Source organism: Camelus dromedarius, chromosome 3, assembly GCF_036321535.1.
Source record: "Camelus dromedarius isolate mCamDro1 chromosome 3, mCamDro1.pat, whole genome shotgun sequence".
Taxonomy (NCBI): Eukaryota; Metazoa; Chordata; class Mammalia; order Artiodactyla; family Camelidae; genus Camelus; species Camelus dromedarius.
Genome location: NC_087438.1, coordinates 52751113 through 52777415, shown reverse-complemented (window position 1 = coordinate 52777415; position 26303 = coordinate 52751113). Strand labels below are relative to the sequence as shown.

Sequence of the window (26303 nt, the reverse complement as noted above, 5' to 3'; positions counted from 1 at the left end):
GGAGGTGTGCAAGAGAGGCAGCTCTCTTCAATTCTGTTAGTGACCATTCACGTGTAGGATTCACTCCGCAGGGTAAATAAGTGCATTGCTCATGCATGAGACTCTTATTTTGGTAGATAGTCTATTTGTTAGATAGTACTTTTGAAGTACTTTTTCTTGTAGATTTTATATAACTTAATGAAGTTTACCAATCTCTTACTGAAAGAACTTTGACTTTAAAGGAAAACAATAAAATTCGAGTTTAAAGAATCTTTCCAATGATGTTTTTGCAGTGTTTTGAACTCTCTCATCTGACTTCTAGATCTGAAGCCAACAGGAAACCAGCTGGTCCTTTTAGTAGGGAAACGTTACCAAATAGTCACAAGAATAAAGAATTATTTTGCCCTTATTCCAGCATTCAGACATGAGATCATAGTGGTATTTCAGTATCTCTTCTGACTCACTGGTGTCTCCAGCTAAACAATTTCTTTGTGAACAGTTTATATTTTTACTTACTGTGAAACTATCAACACTATACTTGTAAAAAAAAAAAAAAAGATTAGCAGCCAGAGAACCCCCCCCTTTTTTAAACAATGCTGACTTAAAATTTTGGTATCAGAATTAATCCCAAGGTATTAATTACTGCTAAAAATTAGTCTGTTGGGGAGGAATATGTTATCTTAGAGTTGTTGATTAAATCAAGGAACATTGTTTTTGCAAAATTGCAAAAGTGTGCCAAGTATTTTAAATTATATGTAAAGACTGAACAAGTCTAAGATAACAGATAGCTCACATGTAGAACTTCGTTCAGGACACTCCAGAGTTCATTGTCAGCTGAAATTGTGGAGGGTGTTCTGATGTACTAGATGGTGAAAGGAATATATGAAGAAACTGTAAAGAGAAGACAGAGCAGATTGACAAAAATCAAAAGCATTGTATTTCCTCCACTCTATTTCACACGGTGCTCTAGAAAGACAGATTATTAAAGAAATAGCTCATAAAGCAGAAGCAGCAAGAATGTTCTGAAAGTTTCAGATTTACCAACAGAGATGAAATTTTGGTTGATAATTGTAAAATAACCTTGAAAACATGTATTTCTTTACCTTGGAAACAAATACTAAGAAAAATGCAGAAACAAAAACTTAGCGTTGAACTGCCTGCCTTTAGTACTTATTTCAGGACCATTAAATCTCAAATTGTTATTGTTTACTGTACTCTTATTCAGTATGCATAAAAGCATTTGATATGACAGTCTTCAATATTTATTTTCTTCTTTAAGTGCAATCAGCAGTACTTTGGAGCTCTGCAGAGGAAAGAAAAGAAAGTTTAATGGGAATCCATTGAACAGCTTAACTGTGGCGAGACATCACTACTTAATATATTAGAGGCTCAAGACACGTTCTTGGATGTGAAGTAAACAAGTTATAGTATACGAAGACTTTGTATGTTCATCTTTTTCTATCCCTTCCAGAGGCGTCGTTTCAAATTTTTCTTGCCCAAAGCAGTTTTAACTGCACCTTGTCTATGTCCTGTTCCTTTCCTTTTCGTATCCCTGCCTCTATAATTCTACTTCTCCTATCTGCTTCTTATCACTATCTCCAGATGCCCTCACCTCCTTCCTTTTATTTTCACCTCTTTTATTACGTGTCACAGCTATTCTGTTTCCTGCCCACCCAGTCTCTTCTCTGCCAACAAATACAGACATGAATGGAGCAGCTTAGAGATCATTCTACCCCTTTTAAGAAGACCTGAGTTTTCAGCTCTTTATTATTTGTAGTCCTACAGTCACAGAAAGCGTTATCTGGGAGTTCTTAGAAAGAATTTTTTTTTTCTTTTAGTTGTGTGATAATTTTTTTTTTTAATTTCACATATTGCTGGTTTTGGTTTTTGTGTGTGTGTGATAATATTTTTTAATTGAAGTACAATTTATGTATAGTAAAATTCACTTTTTCTACTATATAGTTTTATGATTTTTGACAGATTTGTACAATTATGTACACATCAACGCAATCCAGGTAAAGAAGGATTCAATCACCCCCCAAAATTCTCTCCTGTTCTTTGTAGTTAGCCTCTCTCCCTACCCCCAGCTACAAGCAACCAGTAATCTGTTTTCTGTCCCTATAGCTTTTCCCTAATGTCATATAAATGAAATCATATAGTAGTAGATAGGCTTTTTTCCCTTCTTTAAAAAAATTGTGGTAAAATATGTATAACATAATATTTATCATCTTAACCATTTTTAATGGTTCAGTAGTGTTAAGTATATTCATATTGTTGTGGAACTAATCTGTAGAATTCTTTTTCTCTTCCAAAACTGAAACTCTTTGCCCATTAAACAAGTCTCCATTTCTCTCTCTGCCCCCACCACTCCAACACCTGGCAGCTATCCTTCTACTTTCTCTCTCCATGAATTTGACTACTCTAGGTAACTTACATAGGTGGAATCACATAGTATTTGTCTTTTTGTGACTAATTTATTTCACTTAGCATCATGCCCCCAAGGTTCTGCCGCGTTATAGTATGTGTAAGAATTTTCTTCCATTTGAAATCTCAGTAATATTCCATTATATGTGCAATGTAGGCACCATGTACTGTTTATCCATCTATCAGTGGACACTTGGGTTGCTTCTACCTTTTGATTATTGTGGCTAATACTGCTATGAACATTGTTGTACAGCTACCTTAGATGTATACCAAGGAGTGAAATTACTTGATCATATGATTATTCTAGTCTAATTTTTTGAGGCACTGCCATACTGTTTCCCATAGCAGCTCCACCATTCCCAGCAGTGCACAGGAGTTCTAGTTTCTCCTTATCCTCACCAACACGTGCTGTTTTCTGGTTTTTTGATAGTAGTCATGCCAATGGTTATGAAGTAGTACCTCATTGTGAATTTGATTTGCATTTCCCTAACAATCAGTGATGTTTAACCTCGTTTCAGGTACAGGTGCTTACTGGCCGTTTGTGTATCTTCTTTGGAGAATCTTTTCAAGTCCTTTGCCCATGTCTTAATCAGTTGCTTGTTTTTTGTTGTTGAGTTGTAGGAGTTTTTCATATGTTCTGAATAACCCCTTCTCAGGTTGCTTGTTTTTTGTTGTTGATTTGTAGTTGTTCATATGTTCTGAATAACCCCTTCTCAGGTATATAATTTGCAAATATATTTTCCCATTCATGGGTTGTTATTTCACTCTGTTGATTGTATCCTTTGATGCACAGACGTTTTTAATTTTGCTGTGGTGCAAATTTATTTTTGCTTTTATTGCCTGTGCTTTTCGTGTTATATCCAAGAAATCATTGCAAGTCCAATGTCGTGAAGCTTTTCCCTGTGTTTTCTTTTTAAGAGTTTTATTGTTTTAGCTCTCATGTTTAGGTCTTTGATCTATTTTTAGTTAATTTTTATTTATGAACAAAACTTTACTCTTTTGTATGTGGATAGCCAGTTTTCCTAGCACCATTTGTTGAAAAGATTTTCTTTTCCCCATTGAATGGATATGGTAACCATATATGTGAAAATGATTTGACCACATAATTGAGGGTTTATTTCTGAACTCTGTTCTTTTTATATTATGCCCATCTTTTGGGGGGCATAATAATTAGTCTTATTATCCAGCTTTATGCCAATATCAGACAAATGATTGAAATAATTATGCAGTAGGCTGAGTTCTCAAATTTTTAATGGACTTTGCAACCTGTAGACTACAAAATAAAACCTACAGAAATAAAATACAAAATGCCCTCATTTTTGTCCCCTTTTGTTTTATACAAATATGGGTAATCTTACTTTATAATTGTGAAACTTTCAACAAATGGATTTTTTTTAATATTCAAATTCATTTCTTCTCTTTAATTTTTAAGGGGTTTGATATTTGCATATATCAAGTGTTTACATTAGTTCAGTAAGATTTTCATTGTCGAATTGAAGAGTCCATTTAAATAAAATTCATCCCTGTAGAGGAAAAGTTGGTTAGTGTTTTTTTAAAAAAATCTGTAATTCAGTTAGAGCAAGTGAGTTGGTACATCCTTTACTCAGAAAATCTGAATCTGGAAAGTCATTCCACAGAACAGGAAATAGAGAGCTTTCTTTTTAAGCTTAACTTATTGTTTGATTCTGTCCATTTCAGATTTGATAAAATTTTCTCAGTAAACTTTAGAAGAATTTTTAACTTTTCATTTTAAACTAATTTTAGACTTAAAAATTACAAAAACTGACAGAGAATCCTTGTATACCTCTCACTCATCTTCCCTTAATGTTAACATCTGACATAACCACAATATAATGATTGAAACCAGGAAATTAACCTTGATGCAATACTACCAACTAAACTACAAGTCTTAGTTGATATCAGTGTCCCTCTTCTGATCCCGGAACCTATGCAGGATCTACATTGCATTTAATTATTTCTTCTTAGTTTCCTCCATTCTGTTTCTTAGTCTTACCTTTCCTTGACACTTTTGAAGAGTACCAATCAATTACTTTATAGAATGTCTCTCAGTTTGGGCTTATATGATGTTTACTCATAGGTGGAATGAAAGCTACACGTTTTTGGCAAAAATACCACAGAAATTATCTTGTGCTTAATATGTCTTATTACTAGTGATGTGCTTTAAAAATCTTGATGATAGAAACTATGCTTTCTTTTATATAATGTATATATTAAAATTACTATAAAATATCAGTCCAGCAAAACATTTGGTCTGTGATGCAAATGACTTACCAAAAACCAAAATGCTTATTAAAGAAAGCTATTATCATTAGTTAGTTAATTGGATGTGGTTAGTAGAATTTCACTAATAGGAATAAACTTTCAATAATGAGAAAGAGAAGCCACCTTTTTCTTTGAAATAAGGCAGTTCTTTCTTCATTGGAAAATTAAGAAAGGAGTTATCAAGAGAGGGGTCTTCTCACTTAATAGAATTGTCTTTATAATAGAAAATTGTCTTTGTTGAGGTACTTAACTCTGGACAAATTATCAAGTAGAACATTAAATGAGGAAAAAAGTGATTGCTTTAGTTTTGTTCTATAAGTGATAACTGGAATTCTATCAGAACTTAAGTCAGAACCAATTTATAGGTCTAGCCTATCATGCGAAATCAATTTATTGCAGCAAACTTTGGTATTTTTCACATTTTAAAATTCTGAGTAAAATGAAATAAATCAACAATTTCAAAAGAAATACTACATTACATGTTCCAAACCTTATTGACATTGAAGCATCTTCATATGTTTCATATGAAGGAATGAAATTGTACTTCAGGCTTTGATACTCTTTAAAAAAAATAGAGTACATTGTTAGGTTTTGTTTGTAGGTATTTTTCAAGATACAATTTCATGTTTATTCCTCAAAAAAAATAGGTAGAAACTCTTTTGTGGATACTTATATCTGTCATAATGATGGAAAGTCTTCCACGTTAAGCCTTCTGCTTCGGCAATTTTTATATTTCTTTAGTTGGTAGGTTTTATTCACTAGGAACATCTCAGTGAAGTGTATGTGTTTTTATTTTTGAGCGGTTGTCTTTGAAACATTCATGGATTACAAACCACATAACAGAACTGAGTACTGTTTTCTCTTCAAATGACAATATTCAATGGAATGGGTAGAATTTTATTTTCTTTTATTTTAGTTCAGCAATCAGCAAACATTGGGAGGCTGAACTGGCTACCCTCAAAGGAAATAACGCCAAACTCACTGCAGCTCTGTTGGAGTCCACTGCCAACGTGAAACAATGGAAACAGCAACTTGCTGCGTATCAAGAGGAAGCAGAACGTCTGCACAAGCGGGTAAGTTCAGGGCTGCTGTCGATAAGGATTTATGGCTAACGTATTTCCTCGATCAGAGGAAATTTACATATAGATTCAGCACAGGGATATCTTCTGGAGGTTTTTGTTGGTTATCAAAACATGTATATGGTTGTATTACACATGGGTTTATTAGTTAAGAAAAACATTTTCTGCAGTTTAATGAGAATGAAGAATATATGGCTTTTGGAGTCAAAAGACCTGATTTCCAATTCCTGGTCCACCATTTATTAGCTGTATGACCTTCGGTAAGTTATTCCCCTCTTTCTGCTCAGTATTCTCATCTACGAAATTGAAATAATAATATAGACTCTGTATAATTTCTGTGAAAATTGAGATACTGAATTGACATGTAATTACACTGAGTTAATGATAATGCTTTTGTTATTTTATTTTATTGTTGTTTCTTGAAGAAAGAACAATTTGAAAAATACAGGTAGAAAATTCTTTATAAAAGTTGGTAATAGTAGAAATATATGGGGCAGCAAAACAAAAATCCCAATACCATTTATATCAGACCAAACAATTACTCACAAAGAATTTTTTAAATTCAAAACATATGCATTCACTAAGTTGGAAGCAGATGTCACTAGTTTCTGTTTTTAAAAAGGATGCCAAAGAAGTGAACTCCCTAGACAATAGGAATTGGGCTTAGTATCCCATTTCACAATTTGAGGAGTACAATAGGACCAGGATGACAGGGGAAGTAAGACAGGAGTTGAATAGAGACAGGACGGCGAGTAAGAACCCTGAGTAAACAACATTCCGTGCAAAGTATAAAGTTAAGGCGAGGAGGGAAGTTGTTTGATGAGTGTAGAGTTTCCATTTCGCAGTATGAAAAGTTGGAGATCTGTTTCACAACAATGTGAATATACTTAACACTACTGAACTATACATTTAAAAATGGTTAGGATGATAAACTTTGTGTTTTTACCATAATTAAAAAAATTAACGTATGACAATTAACTCGTAACCCAAAAACATTCATTGGGGAGCTATCCTTTTTATGTATTCCCTGCCCTTGAGGAATTTTTGCTTTAAATAGTCAATTGAATTTTAAAGAATTTTAGAAACTAAGTATTTTTATTTACTCACATGTTTATAATATCCAGTGCTCTTCTTTCCTTCCTGTAGGTCTGAATTTTCATCAGGTATCATTTCCCTTCAGCCTGAATAACTTCCTTTAGCATTTTTTGTACTTCAAGTGTACTGGCAACAAATTCTCTCAGCCTTCATATATGTGTGTGTATATATAGAGATGTGTGTCTTTACTGTAGATTGCATTTTCCTATTTCTTCACATGTCTAGTCATTTTCAGTTGTATATTGGACATTGTAAACGGTATCATGTAGAGCCCTTAGATTCAGTTATCTTCCTCTGAATATTCAATGTTGATTTTGTTTCAGCAAGCAGTTAAATTACCTGTAGAGTACAGTCATCTCTTGGTATCCAAAAGGGATTGGTTCCAGGATGCACCCCCCACCCCACAGATACCAAAATCCACAAATGCCCAAGTCCCTTATATAAAATGGCATAGTATAGTCAGCCCTTTGTAATCCAGATTCTGCACCCACAGTGGGTAAGGAGGGCCAAGTGTACTTTGAATTTGTGGAGGTGTGGACTTACACTTCTTCAGTAGTTTATGTATTTCAGTTTTGCCCTTAATCCTAGGGTGAATCGATGAGTCCTGGGAAATCTACATCTCTGGGGCATGACCCTTCTAGGATTTCAGTGGAAAGCTGGAGGTGTTTAACAAGACCCTCTAATTTGGCAGGACCCAAACCTCAGAGTCTTCTCTGTAGTGAGCACTACCCCAGCTTAGCTCTTTCAGCTGTCTAACTTTTCTCCCATGCCCCTGACTCCTTGGACTCCTACTTTTACATGCTCAGTTCAGAGATCACCCAAAGATCTGATGGGTGCCTATGCTTATTAGAGCCCTTCCTTTCATACATTTCCCTGAATTTCTAGTCATTTTAGCTATTCTGAGGCATTTCAAAATCCTCAGGCTCCTCAGGAGAATAAGATAACAGGTTATTGCTTGAGTTCTAGTCAAGCAATGCATCCAGGCTGCACAGTGTCTTCAGGCCAAAAATTGTGTCAATTTGTATCTCACCCAACATGGTGCTTTCTTTCAGTCTTTTGCCCAATTTGGTCACTCACCAGGGCCTTCAAACAGTTGATTTCTACATTTTGCCCATGATTTGCAATTATTTTCTGTGGAAAAGTTAATCCAATAGAAACTACTCCATCATTTTCAAAACTGGAACTCCTCATAAAAAATTTATTACCTAATCAGACAAAGAAAACCAATATATATTAAGAATAAGGAAATAATTCCTGAGATTTTTGAACAGATGCTCAGTGTTGTGGACCAAAGGACAAGAGAGCCTTGAGCACTTGAGTAGATAGAGCTGGCTTTCTAGACAAGTGCATTCTGAGCTGAGAGTTGAGGCTTGGTAAGTTCTGAATGGTTTTAAGAAGTAAGAGAAGGCATTCTAGTTAAGTCAACAAGATGGGTACGAGCGTGGTTTGTTCTTAGGACAAGGAGATTTACCTGCTTTTAGTTCAGTGTACATATTAGAGTGTTGGGCAATGAGATGGTTAAGTAGTTTGGGGCTAGCTTATGGAGGACCTGAGAATTTAGGTTTGATGCTGTAAAAAAAAAAAAAAGATGAGCCGTTGAAAGGCTTTTAATGGAGGAGTCACACAATGAATGATGAACGCTAGCAGTTTGCAGAAGAGAGAAAAATAGACAACAGATGTAATTAAGTACACTGGCAAGCCATTGCTTTTGTTTACACCTGGATGAGAAGGGTCTGCACATGTCTACTAGAGCACGAATAGAAAAAGTGATATGAGAGGTAGACTGACAGAATGCGGAGGTTAATTCAATATTTGGAAAATGGGAGGAAAAGAGATTTTCTGTTTTCTTAGTAGTCTACAATTTATTATATTCTAGTCAATCAAAATGTATGAGATCTGGACATGTGTAGAGAGATTTGATAAGGTGTGTGTGTGCTTATGTTGACTTCTGTCTATTTAGACTGGTTTTGGATGGTATAACTTTTAGTGACAATGTCCTCTGTTCTCTCAAAAAATAGCAAGTGTTCATTAACAGTTATGTTGCTCTCCGGGCCCTCAGTAAATCCGTATTAAGTAGAAAATTGTTATCTTTTGCCATAAGAGACACTACTAATGTGAAGATATTCTAGTATCAAATGATCGAAGTTGTATTTTAAGCATATCTTTTCTTCCAGATTCTTTTACATTTTAGAAATATTTTTGAAAAATTTCTCACTTCTGTAAGGCCAGTTTTCAGAACCCATATTTAATTTGAAGGCTACAGATGGAGGGCAGATGGCTGATTTTGAATTTGCTCTCAGAAATAATTTTTAAAGAAGACTTTAATGATAGGGGTTCTCTACAGTCAATTAATCTCTACTGTCATTCATTTAAATTTTCCTAACCTTTTCATGACCAAGCCATGCAAATGATTATTTCCTTTACTTCTTTTTCTTTTGTCCTAAGTTCACATTTTTAAAGAGTCTCTTCTGTTCATTCTACTCTGTCTTAATATTTCTCAAAATTTATTTTCATATGTTAATTTCAGAATTCATTATTCACCTATCAGGGGCTTATATGTCTTCAGCAAGAAAGCCTTTGGAATTGTCATACAATTTAATCTACATTCTCATCTAATTTTAGGTGACCGAGCTTGAATGTGTTAGTAGCCAAGCAAATGCAGTACACACCCATAAGACGGAATTAAATCAGACAATACAGGAACTGGAAGAGACGCTGAAAGTGAAGGAAGAGGTATTTGCTATTCTCACTCGTTTATAATCACACTAAAATATGTGTACAAATATTAGAGCCTGTGTCAGATTTAAAGGTACTTTATGCAATAGGGTAAAGTTGTGGGATGTTTGTAGAATAAAATTTTTCTTGAGTGATACTAAGCTTGTTTCTGTTGTTGTGAAATTATGGTGAGACACTCAGACCAAGATACTGCCTCTTGCCTTCCATATGAAGAGTTGCATTCATGTAATCAACAGAAAACCATTAGAAGTTAAATGAATTTTACAAGTTGGTTTCTCTGGTTTCCAGTCAGGAGGTTTAATATCCCAGGAAAGAATTATATCTTCATTCTTGAAGCAACCTTAAAAGGTTCAGATTGCTGTTTCTAAGCAGTGCTGTACCAAAGCCACCAAGTTGACTTGCTGCTTAAGATTATTCTGTAATAGACAACATACTTGTAAAGGTGAATTTACCTCTTGAAAAACAAAGGGATGTTTTTTAAATCATCTTTTTTTTAAGGACTAGGACATTAATTTCAGGGAAAAATAAGGTTCTCTTTCCTTGATATAGTTAAATATTGTTGTTAAAGACATTGCTCTTCTTTTTCTAGGAAATAGAGAGATTAAAACAAGAAATTGATAATGCCAGAGAGCTACAAGAACAGAGGGACTCTTTGACTCAGAAACTACAGGTGAGCAATAATAAGATTTTTATTCCTTTTTGCATAGAGAGGCATCAGTCATTCTTTCATATTGCAATGACCTTTTTCCCGCAACTCCATTTTGTAGGTTGTTGGTCATTTTTCCTTTCTAGGACCTGTGCTTCATGCATAATCTTTGATTTTTCAAAAATTACTTGATAACTTCATTTGGGAGGCTTATGATCATCATAGATGGTCATTTATAAATTGTCTTTAGTAAATTATTTTAGAAATTCTAGTAAATTATTTTAGAAAATATTTTAGTACTTTTATTTACACTGAGCTAATGTAGGAATTACAACAGTAATTGTGCCCTAATGGAAATCAAGTTAGTGTTCTTTTTCTTTCTTTGGTCTAATTAATTTTACTAATTTTTTTCTCCATACATAGTATTTTTCCTGACTCTAATTTACATGCATAGATCTTGTGTCAGTGGTAGTCAACCATGTTTAGGGAAGATCTTTCAAAATTACAAATTCTCCTCCTGCCAGCTTGGGCACTTTTCTTATGCCCCTGTGGGCTCAAGAAGGGTTAGGTCCACTTCAGGATTTGGAGTAGAAACAAGTGCATGTAGAAAGTGAGGAATTTGGGGCAAGGGGAGATCAGTAGGACCTGAAAGCCTAGGACTGTAAAGAGTAGCTAGATTTTAGTAGGACTGACCAACATTTGTTGAGTGCTTACTGTGACCAGACTCTGCACTTTACTTATATTATGCATTTAATCCCTGTAACATTCCAAAAGGAAACTAAATCTTGAATAGGTTGACTTGTCCAGTGGGCACAAATTCTATGAGAATAGAGACCCTTCCTAAAGAAAACAGGTTCTTTTTATGAAATGAGATATTTCCCTCTTCCTCTGCCATCACTGACTTCCAGCAGTCTGGGAAAAATGAAGTTGCTTGTTGTGATTTGCCCCATTAAATATTGTTTCTACATTTCGACCATCTGTGTAGATTAGTGGTTCTCAGCTGGGGGCAGTATTGTGCCCTGGGGTACATTCAGCAGTGTGTGGAGACATTTTTGATTTTCACAAGTAGGGTGGTGGAACTGACATCTAGTAAGGCTGCTGCTAAACATTGAATTATCCAGCCCAAAATGTCAGATTGAGAAAACCCTGGTGTACAACTAAAGTATACAGCAAGTAATCAGGGCTGGAAGGAATGGGGGAAATGCAGGCTAGTTCTGTCTTTTGTTTTGGTTTGGCTACCATTGTTTAAGTACTTGCTGTGATTCAGGCCGTTGCTAAGCACTTACGTGTATTAGCTCCAACGCTCACAGTAGTAGGTGTGGTATCCGCATGTTCAGAGAGAAAGCAGTTCAGAGGCGCTAACAAGTGTAACTAAGGCACTTAGCTGAAAAGTAGTGAAGCCTGGATTTGTTTTGATTCCCAAGTCTCTGTTCGTTCTCCATTACCACACTGTTTCAGCAGTCAAGCATCCAAGCCATCCCCAGCAATTCTTTAGAAAAGCTTTTACAATGTAAATGTGTACATTTACGTTGTCCTGGAGAAACCAAGAGATGGTTTATTCATATCAAACTTCTAAATGTATTTCATCATTGATTGAGGAATAATTGAATTTTACAGCTAGCACCTGGAACTGTGAATATCATTTGTTACCTGTTCTTTCACTGAATATCAAAAATACTGGGCAAGAGAGCCTACCTGGAACAGGACAGGAAAGCTTTCAGAAAAGCTAAGAATGGATTTTAAATGGCCAAGCCACAGAAATAACCCGTATTTTTTTTTTCCAGTTTGAAGAAAATTCCTCCTTATAGCCTGCTCCCTCCCACCTAACATCTGTTTATCACAAGTCCCAACGCCCTTAAACCTCCATTCATAAATTCAGTCCAAAAAATTGGGATCATTAAATTTCTGGAATGGTAGAGGACTTCTGAAATTGTACTCCATGAAATTGGATTGTAGGTATGATTATGGATTAAAAAATATTCATAGTTATATTAAGAATAGTAAATTAAGTAAGTAAATTAAGAATAGTATGATATAATTTTTCTAATTTGCAGGTTGATTTTTCCCCCAATATCAATGAAACATGTTCATCATATAAAGTTAAGAAAGATGTAACTTAGGGCAAGGAAAAAAAAATTTAAAAAGGAGATACAATCTCATCATCCTAAGGCAAAGTATTTAGTTTCCTTCCCCCAATGTTTGTTTGGATAACTTTTTCTTTATGTAAGACATATAGATACCAATTTTTGTCTTGCCTTCCTAACTTAACATTATGTCATAGGCTGCATATGTCATGGAGATGTGTAGATGTACCATAGTTTTCTTCCAGCATTCTTACAGGGATGGTGATTTGTTTTCAGTGTTAGCTATAATAATGTCATAATGAATCTTTTTAACATAATCCTGTCTTTCTCATTATTTCTTTAAGATGAACTTGTAAAAAAGAATTACTTGGCATCATTGTTTTCAAGTTTCTTATGCTGAGAAATTGATGTCTGGAAAGGCAGGATATCCTCTGATATTGATCTCCTCCCATTTTTGCTGTCTGATAGAGAAGAAAGAGTAGCTCACTATTTTTTTTAAGTATTGTCATTTTTTGATTACGAGTAAAACTGAGTAGTTTCCTATACGTTTATTGCTGTCTTTCTATATCTTGAAGGCATCAAGTACATTTTCACCTTAGAGTACATGGCATATCCTTGCCTGCAGTTCTAAGCCCCCAGATCTTCAAATAATCTGGTTTCTAATGTAACTGAGGTCTTGGCTTGCATGTTAATTTCTTTGACTTCTCAAGTTAAGCACTACTCTGCAGGTTCCCCCCCGCCCCCAGCCCTGGGAACTCTTTGTAATATTACCATGTCTCACTTTCTTTGTAGCACTTACCACTGTGTGAAATGATCTTATTTGTTTAATTTATTTTTAAATTTTTTTATTTTGAAATAATTTCACCCTCAACAGAAAAGTTTCAAGACTGAAATAAAGACTTTTCATGTATCTTTCACCCACATCCCCACCAAATATTAACATTTTTGCCATATTTGTTTTGTTTTATCATTATGGAACTCTTTCTGTATATATTCATTTTATTTTTTCCTGAAATGTTTGAGAATAAGTCACAAATATGATACCCCTCTACCTCTAAAGACTTTGGTGTGTATTTTCTAAGAGTAAGAACAGTCTCTATATAACCATCAAAATCTAGAAATTATCTAAATACTTTATTCAAATTCCCATAATTGTCCTAATAATCTTTTTTATAACAGAATTTTTAAGATTGCTTTTCTGGTCCCAGATTCATTCCAGGATCACAAGTTGCATTTAGTTGTCATGTCTATTTTGATGTTCGAATTGTCCCAGATTTGGCAGGCGGGAAACCCTTCAATGCTGCCTCTGCCTCTGTGTCCTTTTGATGTAACCCTGTCATTCTTTAAAGAACTTCATGTTTTAGCTCAACTAGATATTCCAGGTTCATCTTGTATTTCTCAGCTCCAGCTTTGAAATTAGCAATTTTTCAAAGACAATTTTTTTTTTTTTTTTTTGGCAAAGACTGGTATTTAGAAACCAAGATCTGGGCACTAGATAGACTCTTGCTGTTCTAATAGAGATTCAGAAGTTGGTTACATTAGTTCTTCCTCTCCCCCTCTTCAATTGGTTAGGTTATTCATTTGAAATACCTTTATGTTCATTTGTATCATATTGTATTCCATTTGATTTTTTTCTTCCTCATTCTTCTTTATTTTATATTTGTATGCATTTACTGAGTATATGAAACATTAACATTGAGAACCTGAAATGTTTGAGAATACTCATACCTAAAAGTCTGAACTGTTCAGAAAGATATCTTCAGAGAAGTGTCATCCTGTCCAGTTCAGTCCGCCCCTATTCTTGCCCCCATTCTCATCTGCCCCCTGCAGGTAACCAGTCTCAGTAGTTTCTGGTTTATGCTTTCTGTGTTTTTTACACAATGAACAGATACATATTTTTAAAATTTCCTCCCCTTTTTTTTCTTATGCAAGTGGTAACATACTCTAGATTACTCTTCTGCATTTTGCTTTTTTCATCTAAGATGTGTCCTGGAAATCACTGTTAGTTCATAGTGATCTTGTTCATTCTTTTTTATAGCTGTATAGTATTTGCGCGTACAATAGTTCATTCAACCACACTCCTTTATATGGGTATTTAGGTTGTTTCCAGTATCCTGTGACAGTACTGCAATGAGTTATCTTGTGCATAGGTATTTTGTTATTGTTGGAGGTGTATCTTCAGGATAGACACTTACAAGTGAGATTTCTAAGCAAGAAGGTCATACTGTCAAATTCCTCTCCATAATAGATTGTGCTAGTTTTCCCTTGTACCATCAGTGTGAGTAACTGTTTCTGCACAAGCCTTGCCAACAAAATGTGTTCTCATACTTTTTAACATTTGTCAATGTGTGATAGGTGAGAAATGATCATTTTAATTTGTGTGTCTCATGTTATGAGTGAGATTAAATATCTTTCATAAGTTTAAAGGCCATTTTGGCATATTTTTGTATGTATATGGATTGTGTTTCTCCCAGTTTGTCATTGGGACTTTGCTAAACACAGTGATGTTGTTTTATGGAGCAGTCAAATATATCATTCTTTTCTTTCGTTGTTTCTGGCTTGTCAATCATAGTTAAATAGCTTTTTTCCAAACTCAGATTATATAGGAATCTATCCATATTTCCCTCTAGTACTTATACAGTTTCCTTTTTTTTTTACATTTAGATCTCTTATTCATTTGGGGTTTCTCCTTTTGTATGTGGTATGAGATATGGATCTAATTTTATCTTTTTCCAAATGTCTATCTAATTATTCATTGCCATTTTTAAAACTCTATCCTTTTTTTTTCCAGAGATTTGAGATATTCAATTTCTAGTTGTATTTTGGTTTCTCTCTGGACTTCCTTTTCTGTTCTACTAGTAACTCTTATTTATTCATGCATCCTAATACCACCCTGCTTTAATGGTAGAGGCTTTGCAAGACATTTTAATAAGTGATAAGGCCAGTCACTCCTCATAGCTTTTCATTTTCATTGTTTTTTACATATTCTTACATGTTTATTTTTCCATATGAATTTTAGTATTAACGTTAGTACCAGTTTTAGTGCCAGCAGAAGTTTAGCTCTATGAAAAGGTTTCACTGGGATTACTTAAAATTTATAATTCTACTTTAGCCAAAGTGATATCTTCATGAGGTTTCCATCCTCTTCAGGAACAAGAGATGTCTTCCTATATGTTCACATCTACTTTTATGTTTTTCAGAAGTGTTTTAGGGTTTTCATTATGTGAGTTTGGAACGTTTCTTGTTTATTTGTAAATATTTTATCTTCTTTTTTACTATTGCAAATGGGGTTTACTCTACCATTGTATCTTTTTCAATTTTTTATTTTATTTGTTTATTTACAGGTGTGAGGTAATTAGGTTTACTTATTTATTTTGGTGGAGGTTCTGGGGATTGAACCCAGGACCTCATGTGTGCTAGGTGTGCTCTCTGCCACTGAGCTATGTCCTCTCCCTGGGCCGTTGTATCTTTTAATTGTTTATTATTTGTATATATGAAAGCTGTTGAGTTGTGTTTGCTAATTTTATATCCTGTTACCTTACTAAATTATTTTATTGTTTGAGCCAGTTTTGTCATTTGTCCTATTTATTCTCTATTGGTAGTATAACATGTAGTCTGAAAACAGATCATTTAATTTTTTTCCAATTCATATGTTTCTATTGATTGTTCTTGTCAAATACATCCATTAAAAACACCAGTACAGTGTTAAATAGTAGTGGAGATGACAGACTTACCTTGTTCCTGATCTTAGTGGAAATGCCTCTAATATTTTTTCATTAATTGAAATGCTGGCTTTACCACTAAAATATATATATCTTATCATGTTATGAGAGGGCTTATTCCTATTTTCTTGTTTTTACCAACAAGGACTGTTGAATTTTGTTAATAGTTTCTTTAGTATCTATGGAGATAATCATGATTTTTCTCCCAGATCAATTAATATGGTTAATTTTATTAATGATTTTTTAATAATGAACCATACCACTTAGCTGTGGTGTATTATTTTCTTAATATGGTGTCAGATTTTTGTTCCCTGTTACTTACAGTTTTTACATGACATTCATTTGTAATGTCTTGTAATTTTCCTCTTTTTTTCAAGTAGGGGCTGGATTTATAAGATTTAGATATCTAGGCCAAACTAGCTTCATAAAATAATTTGGAAGATTTTTTTCATTTTTCATGCTCTGGAATAATTTATGTCATATTGGAACTATCTGGTCTTGGAAGGTTTAATAGAAATCCCCCTTGAAACCATCCGGGCCTGGTCCTTTTCTGTGGAGTAATCGCTTGATTACTGTTGTTTCTTCTACAGATACTGGGCTATTTAAGCTCTCCATTTGGGTTTTCAAATATTCAATGGAAAGTCTTATAATCTCTTGTTTTATGTAGTTGCTCTTTATCCTTTTCTTTCTTGATGAAGTAAAGTAATGATATGTCTAAGTTTTTAAAAAAATAAGATTTTGACTTATTAATCATTGTCAATATTTTTCTGTTCTCTACCCAGTGAATTTTTACTTTTATCTTTATTATTCTTGCCTTATGCTTTGTTTTGGTTTACTTTTAAAATTCTTTTTCTAGCATTTTGAGAGGGAAATTTAATTCCTTTATTTTCTTTTTTAAATTTTTATTTATGTGTTTAAAGCTATAGATTTTCCTCTAATCATTGCTTTGTGTCCCATCAATTGTGACAGTGTTTTCATTATCATTATTTCTTAAAATTCTATAGTTTTGGTTTTATTTCCCTTTCACACAAAAAATGTTTAGAAGTATGTGCTTTAATTTCCTGATGGAAGGGCCTTTTAGTTTTTGATTAAGTTATTTATTTCTAGTTTTCCTGCATTGTGATCACAAGCGTTTGTATAATTTCTGCTTTACATAATTTACTGCTTTTTTGTGTAGTTTAATTTATGCTCAGTTTTTGTGAATGCTGTTTATTGATTTTGTAATTTAAGCCTCTGTAGCCTTACCTTTTTTTTCCCTCTTGATCTATCCTATACTAAGAGTGACATATTAAAATCTCTTATAAGTGTATTTTTATCTGTCTCTCCTTTCATCTCCTGTAATTTCTACTTCATAAAAGTGGCTGCTGTGTTCTTGGCACATAAATATAGTTGTTATATCTTCATTGTGAGTTGTGGCATTTAGCATTAAAGGTGTCTTTCTTTGCCACTTTTTCTACCACTGTCACAAACCCTGCCTAGTATACCTTTGCCCATGTCATTATTTTTGGATTTTCTAAATGAATTTCCAAGTGGAAAGACCGTTTTATTTTGTGATTTAGCTATCAATTCCTAGTCTTATTACATTGTGATCACAGAGTATTTTTAAGTTACATTAAGTGATTTTTATATGTATTTATATGTTATGTAACTTACCTGGTTTTCTTGCATGTGACCTAATACATGATAAGTTTTTGAGAATGTTCTTTGTGTGTTATTTGAGCCAATCTGAGAAATTTTTTTATACTAAGTAATTCATTCATATTTGCTGATATGATTTTTATGTTTGGTCTCAACTTGTCATTATTTTATGTATAAATTATTTAGATATTATATTAACTTGACTTTTTCTTTCTCTATATGATATTCTTTTCTCATTGTTTATCTTTTTAAATTTAAGATAGTCTTAAATTTGTTGTAGTGGTCACCTTTGAACTTACATCTTTTCTAAATGCCCCTCGTCAACTGTGTTCACATATAAACTTTGTCTGGTTTGTTAGTTTTTAATGATGTCCTTTGACTCTCAACTACTACATATTCAATAATAATGAATCAGCTTATCTGCTTTTGTGTTTCCCTTCCCTTTTCTCCCTGTTTTCAGTTGCATTATTATTACTTTGTCAGAATAAGTGACACTTTTATATTACTTTTTAACCATCATCCACCTTTATTCTAATCTTTGATATACATTAAATATAGCAAATGCTCACCATCAGTCCTTTTTCTGAAGTTTTCACAGTAGTCTGTTAGTTGGATGAAGCCTGTCTGCTGGTAGGTGGTTCCAGAAGAGCTCATAGGTACACCTGTCCTCCGTTCTTTCATGTTTAAGCTGTTTTTTAACAGGCTTAGTATTTGGATGACAGCTTGGCTAGGTGTAAAATCCTCGGTTCGTAATTTTCTTTCTTTGAGTTTCTTGAAAATGTTACTCCATTATTACGTTATTTTTAATATTGCTTTTGAGAAGTCTGATTCCAGTCTGATTTTCTGGCCTTGGAAGTTTTGAACTAATTCTGCTCGTTTACCCTGAGGAATTTTTCCTTTGTTTTTTAAAGTCTAATCATTTTACTAGGGTATTTCTCAGAATGGATTATTGAGGATCAGTTTTCCTAGGTAGGCTGTTTAATTAGTAGATTCAGGTCTTTCCTTGTTCAGGAAATTTTCTTGTATAAAAGTTTTAAATGTTATTTCTGTCCTGTTGTATTTCTCTCCCTCAGGAGCTCCAGTGATATGTAATTGGATTGTCTTGTCTTCTGTTTCAATCACTTTCTATCTGACCATTTTCCCTACTTTATCTTTATTTCTTTCATTCCTTTGGATTTTTTTCAAATAATAATTGACTAAAATAAATTTTATTCAAATCTGTTTTTCCTTGGACATCGTATAATTCAGTCTTCATTTCTATTATGATTTTGCATTTTTCTTCTATTTCTATCATTGGTTTAATCAACTTTTCCTGTTTTTCAGGGTTTTGACTCATATCTGATTTAGTGTTTAAATATCTGATTCAAGCTCTTTTTTTAAATGCTTGTTTGAGAATATTTAATTTAGAGTGGAGGGTTCTATCAGAATTTTCTTGTGCTTCATCGTTGGGTTTTTGAGGTATTTTAATTTTTATCCACTGAAGTGTTTTTAGCATATTTTCTACTTTTATGTTTTAACAGTTTATGAAGATGAAGATTGCTTGTACCTTGGTATGTGGTACACAGAGTGGCAGTTTTGGGTGGTTTACAAATTTTTGGTTAAAAAACATTGCTTTTGGGGAGATAGTAGGGGAGAGGTTTGTGTCCTTTGATATTTTAATTTTCTTTTGTCTTGAAAGATTCTAAACTTCCCCATGTTGCTTTTTTATCCCTTTGCATACTATTGCAAAAAGTCCCTTTCTCTTCTTTTTACTGTCTTCTCTCAAAAGTATTGCCTCTCCAGGGTTGCCTCCTTGTGTCTCATGTCCCTTCTTGTAGGTTGCTCTGGTCTTCCAAGACCTTTATCTTCCCCTGACCAGTATTTTGGCACTTTCAGTGCTCTTTCCTCTTTCTTTGGATTATTGGAGCTCAGTCAGTCTCCTCTTCCCTCTTCTGTGTGACCCCACAGCCCTGCCTTGCGCTCTGCGAGGGGTTAGAGTGAGAACATGAACATTATCTTTGCTGAAAACCGGGGCTTCTATTTCCTTATTATAGGTGACTTGAAGTTTGTATTGGTCTCTTTCTTCTAGTTCCATTGAAGTCATGGAATTTGTGTGGTTTTATTTGCTCTTATTATTGGTTTGTATAGTGTGGGAAGGTAATTGGAAGATTTCAGTGTATACAGTCACCATTTCCTCGGTAACCCAGACCGTCCATTCTGTTCACTCCTTTGTTGCCTGTTCCTTCTAGAATGCATGCTCTATTAAAACAGGGACCATTTTTTTGTTTATTTACTAGTTTATCCTCAGTGCCTAGTTTGTAGAGGGCACTGTAAATAATTGTTGACTAACTCTTATTCACAGTGTGGTGTGTGTCTTATACCCATTTTTCTGTTGAATTATTAATATGTGTTTTGATTATTTATGTCCTGTTACATATGAAGGTTAATAATCTAATAGGACGGTAATACATGTAAGAAGAGTTTAAGATGCAAATTGGCTGTTAATAAAGAGGTTTTTTTGTAGCTTTTATTTAGATTCAATGGTGCAGAATTTAATTTTATAGAAAATGAACCTGACCTCATCCCACTGATATGGTGGTAAAAATTATCTAAATTTTTTTCATCTCTCTAGTTTTGTAGTCTCCATATCTAACAAACACAGAGCACGACCTGCTGCCTGCTAGGATGTTACACTTTCAGTGCTTGCCCTTTAAAGCCCTCAAAAGAGAGTTAGCAAATTGTGGCCTCACTGCTTTATCAGGACTGCACCAGGCCTCTTGGTGCACCTGGCATATGCGCACGTATCAGTGAAGGAGAAAGGGAAATAGTTGCACAAAAATGATAGTAAACAGAAAGATGAGTTGTAGGGGTCGGGGGTGGGGGAGAATAAAAGGCAAAGAGAGAGTTGGAAAGTGTGGACAGAAGGTAGAAAACTGCAAAGTGCCACCAACCAGGCTGCTTCGTACTGGCCCTGGGCTGTCTGTCTCTTCTTGCTCTGGGATCACACCCTCTGCCTTAGAATAGACCAGCGCCGACAGCACTGTACTGGATCCCTTTTGTCATCTGCCTAGTAAAACTCCTCCAATCAGGGAAATGGCTTAGAGCACAAGACTTCTATGGAGAACAGCGCAATTTTAAAAGCTGAGGGGATTTGGTGTTTTGCTTGCTTCCATTGAAAATGTTTGGATGTTTCATTGATTGTCAGGGAGAACAAGGAAGCCTTTCATTCTTAGGGAAGGCTTTAGAGGGCAAACTGGGTGGTGCCTGGTGAAGTGGGTGTTTGCTAGTGAATGACATTTGGTCTATTTTTATGTTGGAAACTTTCTACTCTTAAGCTTATTGTTTAAACAGGCAAGAAAGCATGCTGTGTAATCACAAGTGGAATTTTTACATTTAATCCCAGGGTCTGTTTTCTCCCTCATAGTTTAGAGCCTCCATGAACTTGGCTTCTGAATTTATAAATATTTTATTGGTTTCATAATCTGCTCTCAGTTTACTTATCTTCACTTTGTAGATTATTCAAAAGAAAAAGATTAGAAACGTACCTGGTTAACATCTAGCAGTAAATACTTTAAGATTAGATTGGGATTCCCTAAATTCTTCATTTATAAATCATTATAGGTGCTTTATTTCTATTTTATATTTTCCCAGGCTCTTGTGACTCATCTGTGCTGTCTTTTTGCTGGAGCCTTGCTCTCAGTTCTGTCTGTCAGAACGTGAATATTCGTGTTGAGAATTCTAAATCAATAGTTACTTTCTTCTATGTATTCAAGTCAATTTTCCAATTATTTTTCTCAGAAGTTTAATTTTGCACATATTATAGGACAAATAAATTTTGGAAAGAAGTGCCCATAATCCCAACAACCAGAACGGTTTCCTGTTTCTTGTGTGTACATTAATTCCCATTGTTCTCAATTTGCATACAAATTTTTGCCTAGCTGCAGTGTGCTGCTTCATCTTTGGTTCTTTTCATTTAACATTTACCAAATTGTCTTTCACTATTTCTTTTTAATCCACTATCCTTTAGACTTCATGGAATTTTCTTAAAGATTTGTATTTAACATTTGAAACATCGTATTTTCTGAGGCTGATTCATAATTGTGTTACTAACAAAAATGTCTTCATTGTTCCATATTATTTACATATATGAATGTAATTTTTATCAGTCACTTAATTCTTCTCAGATATAAAAGTGAGCTTTCCATAAAGGATATGTAACTTTCAATTCATCGCTTTTCTGAAGTTTATTTAAAGTGTAAAAATAGGTTTTTCTGTTATTTTTTCTTAATTCTCTTTTTTAACCGAATTTGAATCTCTAGTTTATGTCATTTTATTTTTTAGAATCACTTTATTATATTCGTCATGCTTAGAAACTTTCTTTTAGAGCAATAATAACTTCTAAATAAATTTAAGTAAGCTAGAATTTATTCTTTTAAAAAACTAACCATTTTTTATTCCCATGAAGTTTTACTTCCCTTTTGTCATTTTTTCTTTCTTTATTCTGCAGTATGTTGGAACTGTTAGTTGTATAATTCTCTTATATGTACAGTTATTATATATCCCTACAGATTTTAGCAGGTGAGTTTTATTCTCAACCATATGCATTTATTTAATATTGAGGCAAAATGAAAAATATTGAACATATTCAGAGGATCCTAAAACCTCATTTAAGAGTTATTTTCTTCTCTAAATCTTCCTCCAGAATTGCCCATAAGGAGAAAAAATTAATTTCTCTTTCTCTCTTCCTGCTTTCACCTGAGATTGCTAACGGTTGTGCATGAGGAAAAGGCAGTAGGCAGAAGTAGAAATGAGATGTAGATAATCCGCAGAGTGGGTCTTCGGTCCTGTCTCAGTACCTGAAGTGCTGGGGTGTCGCGGGGCGTGAAGGAAGCAGTCAGAAGATTTGTGTTCAGGGGAGAGAATGGATTTATGAACAAGCCAGTCAGTAAAACCACATGAATTTCTCATGTGGTAAAATCTAAAAATCTCCTTAAACTGTGTTAGTTTGCGATTCAGAAGCTCATCCTGACTGTCAAACTGCATGAACTACAACAATATTACTAATAAGTTATGTTGATTTCTAAGTCTCGAACTGATGCACATGTATATATCACACTTTTGTTTCTAAAGGAAGTAGAAATTCGGAACAAAGACCTGGAGGGACAACTGTCTGACTTAGAGCAACGTCTGGAGAAAAGTCAGAATGAACAAGAAGCTTTTCGCAATAACCTGAAGACACTCTTAGAAATTCTTGATGGGAAAATATTTGAACTAACAGAATTACGAGATAACTTGGCCAAGCTACTAGAACGCAGCTAAGGAAAGTTAAATTTCAGTGCCAATTGATTAAAAAATACACTGTCTCTCTTCATAGGACTGTTGGGGCTCTGCATCAAGATTGCACAAAAAAATTTGAATATCACTCCTCCAGGAGGAGGGTCTTTTGAAAATTGGAATTGTATATTTCAGTGTAAATTTTAGACTTCAGCTTATAGCTAGTTGGGGAAAAAAAGAGATGAAAAACTTGAACTACAAATTACCTCCATGTATATTATTGGCCATAGTTAACTAGAAAGTTATAATAGATACTTAATGCAATCTTTTTTTCTGGTATAAGCCAATGGGAGAATTAACAATGTCTGGGTCACATCCCCTTTTTTATGTTCAACACAGTGAAGGTTATCTGCTTTTTAAATCAATTTATTTCTGATATCTCAAGCTGTGTTTTGTGCAAAATCTTAGTGATGAAAGCCCTGTCTTTTGTTGTAATCTGAATAATTTCTCAGGATATTTTTGCACTGCTGAGAAGCAGTGCCGTTACCAATTAATTCTTGCCAGGAGTGAGAGAGAGCTGTATCTTTAACTGAAACATAACTGGGTGTATAGAGTTCTTCCCTTTTTTTATACTGGAAGATAAATCACTCTGGTGACCACTCTGGTACACTCTGGTGTTCTCTAATCTTGTCTGCTGAATAGTTTACTTTCCATATTGATTCCATGTATTTATGAGAAAATACTGTCTCCCATTTTATTACATATTTTAAAAGCCAACTAATGAAGGCAGCTGAGTCCCTCTGAAATTTTTCTTTTTAAATTTCTAATAAATTTGACACACAGTACTGAAATACAGCAGCCGTCACCGACGGTCTGGTCTAGCAATGCTAAGTATATTTACAGAATATGCAGTTACATTTATTTATATATTTTGCAAGAAATCTTTTCTGAGTGATTGATGCATTTCAATTTACAAATAATAATGGTTATTGGGGAACTGTTTAATATAGATCATTTTAAGGTGTACAGCTATTTTAAAGGGAATCCATTTCCATCAAGCAGCCGAGCAGAGGACTATTAGGATTGGAGCCGTGTACTCTCTCTGGGTCTTCACATCAACCACGTCTCTAGTCAAACCTCACAAGGCAATATTCTGAACTGTTAACTAGGCATTTCCAAACAGGAATTCAATTCAGTGGGCACTTCTCAGTGAACAGGTTTTAATGTTGTTTGGATGTAATTTTAAAAGACTTTTAGCAAACATGCATTTCTTTATATATTTCTTTTAAGAAGCTATTTTAAAAATAAGTCAAGTGCTGTCTAGTTTGCTTGTGGAGTAGGAATTGCATCAGAGTCCATATGTTCTTGCTGTGTAATGCCTGTGACGTTGAGGAGGGTTCTTTTATAAAGTGTATGCTTGAGTATCTGACTCTTTGGAGTCTACAAATGCACTGACTTTTTGTTTGTATCCCCAAACGACTGAATTGTTAAGTACAAAATTAAGCTGATTGATCAATTTGTAACCATTTTTTCACTCACAAACAGCTACTCAACACTAGACAATTTTGTTTTCTTTATGTATGTGTATGTATGTAAATACATACATATTAATTTATATTAGAGTGAAAAATAAATGGTTTGTTTCTAAAGTTAGTTTCTAAAAGTGAGTTTCCAGGTGTCTCTGAAAAGTTTATATCAGACACAATCATCATGTATTATATGTGCTATTTTATCGTGTAAGTTCCCTCCATCTATTTTAGGGTGTTTTCCTCACCTGTTCATTATAGGGAGGGTTATTTAGGCACACAAGCTCAGAGTTGAGATATTTCTCTGGTAAATCAGGTAATAAAATGTATTTGATTGATGGAATTTTGAAGTAGATGTGATTTTTATCCATCAGTTTCTGAGTAACAGAGCACCAGATTTTAATTTAAATAGAAGATTTAACACTAGGGATCAGGGAATTTAGTTATGAAGAGTTAAACATTTAAAAAAGTGTAAGCTATTGAAATGCTAAGTGAATTATTTTAATGATGTAAAAAGATATTTTTAAATTTTGACATAGTTGTCATTTAATGGGAAAATAGCTCACCAAAATGTCTCCGCTTTAATTGTATTGATACATGAGACATGTGTGCAATTCAATATATACATATACTCATATGTATATACAGAAAATTATTTTTAATATTTTCCTACTGATATGAAATTTGAAATTGGAAATTTTGTGAGTTTTTTCTTTGTCCAAAAGAGCCTAATTTGTTCTTTTTTTAGTGATTCAACAATTTCTTGAGGGCTGCACCTTTAAGTTCCCAGCTTGTCATCCGACATGTACAGTGTAGGGATAAGGTGGACACAAGTGCACATATAAATAAAACCTTCTCCGTAAGACTATTTTAAACATTCATTTACAGTAGGAGAGTATCTAGAAACCATCATCTATACGTCATGATTAGGTTGTGTGCCTATGGTAGCTTTCTCCATTTCTGTATTATATAAATAAAAGTTTGCATATTAAAATCTGATTTTTCCCAGAGACAAGTATTATATAATGTATCTATATTTAGATCAAACTGTGGTAATATATTTATCAGAAAATAATGTTGGGGGCTATAGCCTGAACACGTGGACTTGAAGTGACACAGAAAAGGAGAGCAGAGATCGATCCCATTGTGTGTAAGTTATTATATGATAACTATGAATTCTTGTACAAAAAAAAAAACAACTGAAAAAAAGAAAAGCAAAAATACAGTTTTTATTTTGAAATACACTTGTTGTTCTCTGGAGAATGTACTTTATCTTTTTCCCCTTCAGTCTTTTACAGATATTTTTTAAAAAGCATTTAAGTGATGGCAGCATTTACTTAAATCTTACAGGTGCTACTGGATTTTGCATTAGTGTGTTATGTTGTGAAATCCTAACTTTGACATAAAAGGTTTTATAAGTATTTCCCTGGCTGGAAAATTAGTTTTTGTTCCTCCTCTCTCTCTTTCTCTCTCCCTCTCTCTCTCTCTGTCTCCCTTTTTTGTCCCCCTTTCTTTCTGCAGATTAAAAAAAGGTTGATGAAGTTGCAGCCCTCCTTGTCCCTATAGAAGAGCTCCAGCACCACCATAGATTTAATGTTTTGCTGTCATATAACTGTTGAGAAGCAGTTAGAGGAAAAACTTACACCTTTTTCTTGAATGGGACCAAAAGAGACACTCAAAATGAATCCTCCACCACCTTTTAAAATGCCTGTCTTTGCCCTGTTAAAATTAAATGTATTCTTTCCCACGTGTGTTGTGGGCTCCCATGTTTGTACTTAACTCTGGAGTGTGCAGCTCGGCTGCTGTCTCCTTGCAGGCCTGAGTTTCTGTCAGCTCTG

General features: G+C 34.1%; 1 protein-coding gene across 2 annotated transcripts in view; it reads left to right on the top strand.

Annotated features, from left to right (window-relative positions):
* The window catches only part of HOMER1 (homer scaffold protein 1), a 133368-nt gene extending 108776 nt beyond the window's left edge, over nt 1-24592 (top strand). For both annotated transcript variants that reach the window (XM_031447212.2, XM_010975038.3), the window contains exons 6-9: nt 5603-5759; nt 9483-9593; nt 10186-10266; nt 22796-24592. In XM_031447212.2, coding sequence (XP_031303072.1) covers nt 5603-5759; nt 9483-9593; nt 10186-10266; nt 22796-22984 — 538 coding nt within the window. In that variant the 3' untranslated portion in view covers nt 22985-24592. The remainder of the gene's footprint in view (nt 1-5602; nt 5760-9482; nt 9594-10185; nt 10267-22795) is intronic.
* The last annotated feature ends 1711 nt before the right edge of the window (nt 24593-26303 follow it).